This window comes from Perognathus longimembris, chromosome 14 (genome assembly GCF_023159225.1).
Source record: "Perognathus longimembris pacificus isolate PPM17 chromosome 14, ASM2315922v1, whole genome shotgun sequence".
NCBI lineage: Eukaryota > Metazoa > Chordata > Mammalia > Rodentia > Heteromyidae > Perognathus > Perognathus longimembris.
Genome location: NC_063174.1, coordinates 55,498,596 through 55,508,423, shown reverse-complemented (window position 1 = coordinate 55,508,423; position 9,828 = coordinate 55,498,596). Strand labels below are relative to the sequence as shown.

General features: G+C 60.9%; 1 protein-coding gene across 2 annotated transcripts; it reads left to right on the top strand.

The window, feature by feature from the left end:
• Nucleotides 1-7,378, top strand: Serpina1 (serpin family A member 1). 2 transcript variants are annotated; one of them, XM_048362532.1, is made up of 5 exons: nucleotides 1-106; nucleotides 4,150-4,784; nucleotides 5,184-5,454; nucleotides 6,235-6,382; nucleotides 7,103-7,378. In XM_048362532.1, the coding sequence occupies exons 2-5, from the start codon at nucleotides 4,154-4,156 to the stop codon at nucleotides 7,292-7,294; spliced, it is 1,242 nt and encodes a 413-aa protein (XP_048218489.1). In that variant the 5' UTR covers nucleotides 1-106; nucleotides 4,150-4,153; the 3' UTR covers nucleotides 7,295-7,378. The 2 variants fall into 2 exon arrangements, with proteins under 2 accessions (XP_048218489.1, XP_048218490.1); XM_048362533.1 differs by lacking the exon at nucleotides 1-106 and adding an exon at nucleotides 1,190-1,267.
• Nucleotides 7,379-9,828: the final 2,450 nt, after the last annotated feature.

Below are 9,828 nucleotides of genomic sequence, written 5' to 3'. Positions count from 1 at the left end.
TGGCACACAGCCCTCACTGCGGCCTGCGAGCGCCGATCTGATCTGCCAAGCTCTGAGGAGGGTGCCTCGGCTACAGGTGGACACCGAGAGTCCCCAGGATTTCCAGGTAGGGGCATCTTCCACCTCCCCTCGGCCCCCACCTACCTGAAGGGGGGAAACAGGAAACACAGCTCACCCATGGCTGCCCACCTAGCACAGAGGGGCAGCTGGGGGGCTGGGAAGGGGGAGGCAGGCCTTAACCCAGCCACAGCCCGGCTCTGCGTGCCCAAGTGGATGTAGAGACAGAGCCGAGACAAAGACTGGAAGCCAGGAACGGGGGCCACAGGGGAGGAAGAACAAGGAGAGCAGCTGGGGTTGGCCTCCCCTTTCCTGCAAGGGCAGTGGGGTGCAGAATCTCCCACAGTGTCCCTGGGAGACACCCACAGAGAGTCCACCTGGAGGGGGCCCTTGTACCCCACCACCAGGTACCGTCACCAAGGGCTGCCTGGGCATGCCGGGCCCCAGACCCTGGGTGTCCCTTGAACTCTGCATCCAGGTCTCCCACAGACCACCAGGGTCCATTCTGCCATGGTCCCCGCTTTACAGACGGGAAGACTGAGGCACAGCAAGGTCTCAGAATTACATAGGGGCTCACGCACAATGAGTGAGTCCTCATCAGGGAAGTGGACAGCCCCGTGGGTCCCCGTGGCAGAGCTCACAGTGGAGGGGTGGCCATGGTGGGGGGGGGGAGAGAGAGAGAGAGAGAGAGAGAGAGAGGTGTGAAAGGCTTCCAGCCAGGCATTCACGCCATATCTACCTGCACAGCCACCCTGGGCGTGGGCCAGCCTGGGGCTGCTCAGGAGAGATGGGCTAGCAGCCAGGATTTACACTAGCCTTGACCTTGTCCTGTAAAACCACTGGCCCTGCCCAGGAGGGGGCCTTGCGCTTGGGCAAAGTTCAGGTGGCTGATGGACCTCACTGGGCTTCAGGAGACAGAAACAGGACGCAGAAGCTCCCCCTGCTCAGAGCCGCTGGGGAGTCGGGTGGACGAGCCCAGGGCCAGGCACTGCCCCGGGGGTGTCAGCAGCGTGGGAGGGCAGGTGGCACAGCACCTAGCTGTGGACTTAGTCCCTTCATCTGTTTACTCCTCTGCTACGTGGGTTGACCCAGGTTAATATTCACTAGCCGCCTCCCCGGGGTCCCTCTTCATCCCTTGCTTAAATACAGACGAGGACAGTGCTGCGCCTCTTCAGCCTCTGTCCCCACGACACCCCTGGTGCAGTGAGTCGTAAGTATGCCCGCCCTCGGGGAGAGCTGAATGGGCTCCTGGGTCCCGGGGGGGGGGACCCCCAGCAGGCAGCAGGCCTGGGGTCCCAGGGAGGCAGAGGGGCTAGGGCTGGCAGCGACCAGGCTCTGTCGCCACGGTAACACAGACCCTGTGGTCCTGCCCTGCTCCCAGGCCTCTCCCCGCTCCTGGGCAGTCGCGGTCCCCAGGCTGAGGAGCCCAGACTGGGCCACAGTGGTGCAGGGAGTGTGCGCAGCTCTGCCACTGCCGACCCCCCCACACACACACACTGCTGGGGTTGGGGGCCCTTGCTCTGTGTACAGATAGGGTAAGGAAGACGGGGTGGCCCAGGGCCCAGGCTCACCCCCATCTCCTCAGGAAGACTCTCACAGGGCCTCCGCCTGTGGCCTCCACGGCCTCTCATTTCTGCCACAGCGACCCTGTCGTTCTTCGTGGACCCGGGCCACCCCCGAACCTTACCCTCCACGTCTTCTGACTTCACCTTCACGTACAGAGAAGGTGACATGCCAGGTGACATGGCAGGTTCTAGAACTAAATTTCTAGGACACCGTCCTGGCTTTCCAAGCCACTGGCTCTGGAGTGAGTGTGTGGCCCTGCCTGGGCCTCGGGGCTTCCTCCTGGAAGATGGCACCATGAGAACTTGGACGTGCCAGGCAGAGCCATGAGGGCAGGAGGAAGGCGGGCCCAGACACAGGTGCTCCGGGATGGTGATGGTGGCCGCGCCCCACGTGTGCTTGGCGTGGGGGCGGGAGGCAGGCAGGAAACGCACAGGAACTTGGAGAAAGAGTGGGGAACACTTCCGGCTTATTGGCGGTCCTGGGCTCAGCAGGAGCAGGGTTGTGACCATGGGGAGTGGGGCAGGTGACCAGGAAGCGATGGACCCGTTCTCAGGCGAGGGTCCGTGCACCCGGATAGGGGCCTCCGTCCCTGTCTGAGCCTGGTCTGTGCCTGGCCGAGATCTTGTTTGGGCTGCAGCTCTTCCTTCAGAGGTTCTCCTCCTCCCACAGTGTGTCAGGAAGCGAGGCTCGGGGAGGCTCAGCCCAGGGCCCAGCAGGGAGAGGCAGGATGGGGTCCACATCGGCACTTGTTGAGTGTGAGGTGCATCCTGCCAATCCTGCCCCCTCCCCCCGGTCTGGGGTCAAGGGCAGGACAGACCAGGCTTTGTCTACCTTTGTCCCTGGCTCTCTCTGGGCCTCAGACCTCTCACTGAAAATAGAGGACAGCAGATGGGATGGGACTGGACCCTGGGGAGGTGGGAAGGGGTACCGTCACCCCAGCTGGGACCCTTCTCCACCCCCACTCAGGCCAGCCAGCCCGGCAGGGGCCGCCACACCTCAGATCCTTAAAGCTTTCCGCTCCAGCAAGCCGAGATACCCCCACTTCACACGCAAGGACCTAGGTCAGTTAGGCGCCTCTCTGGCTCCACATCTGCAGCTGCTAAGGAGAGGGAGGACCGAGGACAGTGCTAACTAAGAGCCTGGTGGACAGCACTGGCCCAGTCCAGGTTAGAAGCCAGGGCCACTCAAGGGGTCTTGTCCCCACCTGGGGTATTTATTTAAGTTCCCTGTGGCGGCTGAGCCCTGGGAAGGGAGGAACTTTCCACCGAGCCACGCCAAAGTGCAGGCGGGCAGTGACAGAAATCTGAGAGAGAGATGGAAAAACACAGAAGTAAATTTAGCACCATCTCCGCTGGCTAATTTAAGAGAACTCTCAAAATGCATTATGTAATATGTGGTCAGTTCTTTAGGGATTATTTACAGACTTGAAGGCCAGCAAAAAAAGAAAGAAAGAAAGAAAGTGCTGGGAAGAAAGCAGCTCTGTGCCAGGAGCATTTGTAGTATTCCGTATTAGAGGCTGGGAATGTGGCCTAGTGGTAGAATGTTTGCCTTGCATGCATGAAGCCCTGGGTTCGATTCCTCAGCACCACATACAGAGAAAAAGCTGGAAGTGGCGCTGTGGCACAAGAGGTAGAGTGCTGGCCTTGAGCCAAAAGAAAACAGGGACAGTGCTCAGGCCCTGAGTCCTAGGCCTCTGGACTTGCAAAAAAAAAAAAAAAAAAAAAAAAAAGATGAGGGTTTCAGTTGTGTGAAAATAGTAAACTGTGGGCCACAGGCAGTTCTCTGCCACTTTTACCTCCATTTCTCCATCTGTAAAGAATGCAGGTTGTAGCCAGGCAGTGGCGGCTGGTGCTTGCAAACTGAGAACCTAGGAATCCCAGTTCAAGACTATCCCAGGCAGGAAAATCCCTGACACGTTCGTTTATCTCCAAATTAACCACCAAAAACTTCTAGAAGTGGAGCTGTGGATCAGGTGGTAAGAGCATCAGAATACGGCAAATACAATAAATAAATAAACAAATAAGCTAAGGGACATCGCCCAGGCATTACGTTTAAGCAACAGCACCAGTACCAATAATAATAATAATAATAATAATAATAATAATAATAATAATAATAATGAGTGCATGTGTGTGTGTGTGTAAAGAGAGAGCGCCAGTGCACGCGCGCACACACTCACATATATGAGTGCAGTCTGTGATGGAGGACGTGTTTGCATCTGAAGCAGAGGGAGACAAGCTGAGACTGCTCCTGATGTGACCTTGACTGTGACCTTCCCGAGGCAGAGTTGAGAGGCTGAAGGAGGACCGGGGAGTGCACCGGGAGCTCCTGTGTGAGGGGGAGCCAGAGCTTGACAGGCGGCACCACAGCAGCTTGTCCATAGTTTCCCTCGTCTTTGTTCACTGGTGATAACACAGCCAAGTGTGAGACCCAGGCGGGCCCCGTCCAGCATCTGACACACTGAATTGCTCTCGCACGGTGTCAAGGGGATGATGGGGTGAGTCCGTCCCTTTCTCTGTCCTGCAGGACAATGCCGTCCTCTGTCTCATGGGGCCTCCTGCTGCTGGCCGGCCTTTGCTGCTTGCTCCCGGGACTCCAGGCTGAAGATGCTCAGGAGACAGGTGCTCCCCAGCAGGAGCAAGAGCCCCCGGCCTTTCACAGGATTGCCCCACACCTGGCCGAGTTTGCCTTCAGCCTGTACCGGGAACTGGCCCGCCAGTCCAACACCAGCAATATTGTCTTCTCGCCCGTGAACATTGCCACAGCGCTGGCCATGCTGTCCTTGGGGACCCAGGGCGCCACCCACTCCGAGATCCTGGAGGGCCTGGCCTTCAACCTCACAGAGACACAGGAGGCAGACATCCACGCGGGCTTCCAGAACCTCCTCCACACCCTCAACAAGCCCAGCAACCAGCTCCAGCTGACCACCGGCAGCAGCCTGTTCGTCGACAAGAGCCTGAAGCTCCTGGATGCGTTCTCACAGGACGTCAAGAACCTGTACCACGCGGAAGCCTTCTCCGTCGACTTCACCGACCCGGAGGAGGCCAAGAAGCAGATCAACAAATACGTGGAAAAGGGAACCGAGGGGAAAATTGTGGATTTGGTGAAAGCACTGGACAAAGACACCGTGTTAGCCCTGGTGAATTACATTCTCTTTAAAGGTAAGGTTGCCCAATCAGTCCAGCTGGTTCCCAGGGAAACGCTCCAGTCTGTACCCCCAAAGGGCTGAGAGGCTGATTCTCAAAGGAGAGGAGCCCCAATGAGCAGGCGCCAAGATGTGACGGGTACCCCAAACTATCATTTGTAATGCCCCTCTTAGTAATCACATATGCGGATGCAGGTGCTCACTGCTCAGCCAGGAGGGCAGCCTCCCCGAGTGACTTAGACATTCCGGGCCTTCTCGCATCACGGAGTCCGCAGGGCGGCCAGGACAGCCGAACCCAGGTCTCCTGTGCCTGAAGCAGCTGAGCTCCAAGTCTCCCCCACAGACCCCGGGGTCTCCTGCTTCCCCTGCCCTCCCTAACCCTAAGGCCAGCCACCCATGTCCACCTCCAATCCAGGCAAGTGGGAGAAACCTTTCGACCCGGAGCAGACGACTGAGGGGGACTTCCACGTGGACGAGGCCACCGTGGTGAGGGTGCCCACAATGCACCGGCTGGGCATGTTCCGGGTGTACTACTGCAACACGCTGTCCAGCTGGGTGCTGCTGATGGATTACCAGGGCAATGCCACTGCCATGTTCTTCCTGCCAGACCCCGGCAAGATGTCACACCTGGAGGCCACACTCAACCTACAGATCATCTGCAAGTTCCTGTACAAAGAGAAGAAGAGGTGACACCTCAGCCAGGGACTGGCCCCAAGGGCCCAGACCTCTGAGCCCTGTCAGGGCTGAGCCGTCAGGACAGGATGGGGGGGAGGGGGGCAGCCCTCGGCCCTGGCTAAGGGTGTGACCTTGTCCTGAAAGACACAGCCAGTGCTCAGTTCAGGGAGAAGCAGCCAGGGCCTGGGAAGAGACAGTGCTCAGAGTGGGGAGCATTAAAAACCAGAACAGGAAGGGCCAGCACCAGAGTGCTGTGCTCTCAGGCAGGAGGCGGTGTATCCACTCCCTAGGTGTCCGTCACCCTAGAGCCCGGCCCCTGGCTCAGGGCACTGGTGCATCAGCAGAACGGAAACCCAGCAGACAGGAGGCCAACCTGAGAGCAGAGGTGTCACCACTCCAGCCCGGCTGGCTCCTCCTGGGGCCAGCACCCAGGCTGGGCACAGGGCACAAGGCCAGGCTGAGGCGGGAGCCCCTCAGGCCCTGTGATGGGCCTCACAGAAGCCCAGCCTCTGGGATCCGGGATCGTTTTCTCCCCTTGATGAGAGGTGGACTCCGGGCGCTCGCTCCTCATCTGCTCAGGGCCAGAGGCAGGGACAGGTCAGCCTCAGCGATACTAGAGTTACTGGCACTGGGCGTAGAGGACACAGACTGCCACCCACCAAGGAGCTGCCAGCCTGCGGTGGGCAGAGCCTGGGCATGGGGGCCAGAAAAAGCCAGAAAAGCTCGCATGGCACTGCTGGCACCTCGGGAGAAATCCTAAAACCCTCCCTTGTGATTTTCCCTCACCACAGCTCTGCACAAGTATCCTTCCCCAAGCTGTCCATCTCCGGGACCTACGACCTGAAGACAGTCTTGAGTGCGTTGGGCATCAGCACGGTCTTCAGCAATGGCGCTGACCTCTCCAAGGTCACAAAGGATGCCCCACTGAAGCTCTCCAAGGTGAGGTCACCAGAGGAGGACGTTCGGGGCGTTGAGTGGATCAGGGGGTTCACAGCGCGGGCATGAGGGTAAGGAAGGGGCCAAGGGTCACCACTGAGATCCGGGCTGCGCTCTAACTGATGGCATTCTGTGCGGATGGGGGCAGGAGACTCGGTGGTAAAGGTGGCCTCCCACTTGGCTCGTATGGTGGGGAACTTCTCTCATGTGTCTCTCAGGCCCTTGCTCTCTTCTTTATCCAGAGCCCCAGAATCGAATTACTGACCCCAAAGAACGTTCTAGAATTTTCCACCCATGTCACTTGGAAGGGCTCTTTCGCTACCAAATCTAATTGGGAACATCAGCTCTCCCAAAGGCATTGGTTCATGTCGGTGAAAATGTCCAAGGACATCGGTGCGGCATGTCTGCACCGCGTGGGGACAGGGTCCTTGTGAAGGTCACCTTCCGAGTCCTGTCCGAGGACTCCAGGCTCACACGGACGGGGGAGCCACGTGCAGAGACATGGAGTGCAGGGCGTCTCCACCCTGAGCAGGGGGGCAACCGGGTCAGGCTAGGGTTGGGCAGACAGAGCCTGTGTGGCCAGCCGTCGGGGGATGGGCAGCAGGACTTTCCCGGGGAGACGCCCTGGAGAGGCGGTCCCTGGAGCAGGCTGCAGCGTGGGTCTGGGGGGTGTGCAGAGGGTCAGAGCACGGGGCAGAACCGGTCTCCACATCTCTCCTGCAGGCTGTGCACAAGGCTGTGCTGACCATGGACGAGAAAGGAACCGAGGCGGCGGGGGCCACCGCTCTGGAAGCCATTCCCATGTCTCTTCCCCCCGAGGTTAATTTCAACCACCCGTTCGTTATCATAATCATTGATAATAAGACTCAGAGTCCCCTCTTTGTAAGCAAAGTGGTGAACCCCACAGAGCAGTGACCGCTCTGGGCAGGTGCCCTCCTTGATGGCATTAAACACGGGCCAAGCTGGCCCAGGCCTCACTCGGGGTCACCTTCCAGTCTGTTGGCATGTGGTCTCCGTGTCGTCCTTTGCACCGCGAGCGTGCGTGGGGAGTCCAGGTCCCCGCGTCCCTTGCTGTCCTTCATATTCACGAGGTCCCTGTGCGGGGCAGGCAGGAGCTGGCACAGGACCATGGCCCTGAATCCACCTGAACCCCATAAATGCACTTAGTCTGGGAATTCTAGGGGGGGTCATAAGGCTCACACACCAGTGTGAGGAGGATCCACCACGCCCCCAAGTCCCTGTGGGAGTGCTCCCCCGTGCCCAGCCCCTGTGGCTGACACCACAGATATGACCGTGCCCCCCCAATGCCACCCTCCCACTGCCCCCAGGACCCCCAGCCCAGCCCTGGCACTCAGAGGCCTGTCCAGCCCTTGAGTCAGTGGCTGCCTCTCCTTCCCTGATGGCAGAGGGTGCGTCCCTCCTCCTCTCCTGTGCCAGCTCTGGCCTGGCCTGGACTCCACATCTGCCTGAGATTTGCCCAGCATGGAACCTTCCTCCATGGACAGCTGGGGACACTCAGCTCCGTCCTTGTCATCCAGCTGGGGACACTCAGCTCTGTCCTGTGATCCAGCTGGGGACACTCAGCTCTGTCCTTGTCATCCAGCTGGGGACACTCAGCTCTGTCCTGTGATCCAGCTGGGGACACTCAGCTCCGTCCTTGTCATCCAGCTGGGGACACTCAGCTCTGTCCTGTGATCCAGCCCAGCCCACCCCTCCCCCTCCCACTGAGCAGGAAGACTAGATCTCCACCCTGCTCCTCAATCTCTACCACCACACACTTACCATGCGTCTCCTCTTCTCTGGTGTGGGGAACATGGTGTTGCCCTTTGTGCTTCTGGAAGGTCATTCCAAGGACTCCTGGGCTATGGGAGAGGAGAGCCTGCAGCTGAGGCCCTTCTCTGGGCAGAGCCACCCTGGGCAGCTGCCCCTGACTTTCTCCATGGCCCTCCTCATGGCCTTCAGGACAACCCGGGTTTTGTGTCATGGCAGGAGGCTGTCCTGGAGCAGCCCTTGTCACGGGGCCAGGCGGGGCCTCCAGCAGCAATGAGCCTGGGTGGGGTCAGCACGTCCAACACGCGCCCCACGCAGACCCCTGAGTGACAACCGACAAACGCCCATGACTTCCCGTCTCCACACACCTGCAGCAGGAGCTCTGTCCCTGCCTCCCGCTCTCCCGCGAGGGCGCAGGACACGGGTGCGGGGCCCGGCTCGCCCCCTCTGCCGGTGTCCGCCAGGAGGAATGAGGAGCTGAGGCTCGGGTGGGAAGGAGGAACGAGGAAAGGGCAGGAGTGGAGGCCTCCTGCTGCACAGAGCCTGGCCCACCCGCCTGCCCCTCTGCCACACAGTGAGCTCCGAGAAGACGGAGCCTCTGGGCTGCGGGCAGAGCTGTGTCCTCCTCAGCTCAACTCCCCCACTAGCTGCTTGGAGCCACTTCTGGCCCTCTGTGAGAAGACCACAGGGCCACGAGAGCTTTCCCACAACCCAAGCCCACCCTTGCCCCCCAGAGCTCCAGGGCGGGAGTTTGGGTTCACCTGAAGCTGCAGGAGAGGCCCCAGGGTGCGTGATGGCGCGCCCTCTGGTGGTTGCACACCGAACTGCAGGCCCTGACCCAGCCCTTGCTGGGGGTTGGGGGAAGGGGGTGCTCCTTCAGGACAGGTTCCTGGAGCACCCCTCCCACCCCTGCCACCCCTGCCACGGTTCTGCACCAGGAGAACCACTCAGAAAGCCTGTGATTCTCCCCTCCTCTCAAGACCCTCTTCCGGGACACTCCAGGGCCCTACTTGGAAGAACACTGGCTTCTGGCAAAAAGCATGCGAATCCTTCCTTGTCCCCGCCCCCGTGAGACCTCCGGGGGCCGTCCTGTGTGCACAGGTGCGCATAGGCGTGGCACGGGTGTGCACAGGCCAGAGAGCAGCTTGGAGACGGGAGCAGTAGCATCATGGGGACGGCAGCTCATCACTCGGCAGCCGGGCCTGAATGCTGACCCTGGGAGGGCCGAGGCGGGCGGTGGAGCCCCGCTGACCCCGCCAGCCTGGACTGCTGCGGGCCGCCCTCCCCACTGCCCGCCCTCCCCGCCCCCCCCCCCCCCCCGTGCCAGGCTGGACTGCTGCAGGCCGCCCTCCCCACCGCCCCCCCCCCCCCGCCAGCCTGGACTGCTGCAGGCCTCCCTCCCCGCCGCCCCCACCAGCCTGGACTGCTGCTGGCCGCCCTCCCCACCGCCCCCCCCCCCCCGCCAGCCTGGACTGCTACGGGCCGCCCTCCCCCCCCCCCCCCGCCAGCCTGGACTGCTGCAGGCCGCCCTCCCCACTGCCCCTGCCAGCCTGGACTGCTGCAGGCCGCCCTCCCCACTGCCCACCTTCCCCCACTGCCCGCGCCCTCCTGCGCTCCCGCTGTGTTCAGAGCCCGCGCTGCCCCCTGGAGCAGAGCCTCGGGTCTCCTCACCCACCGTT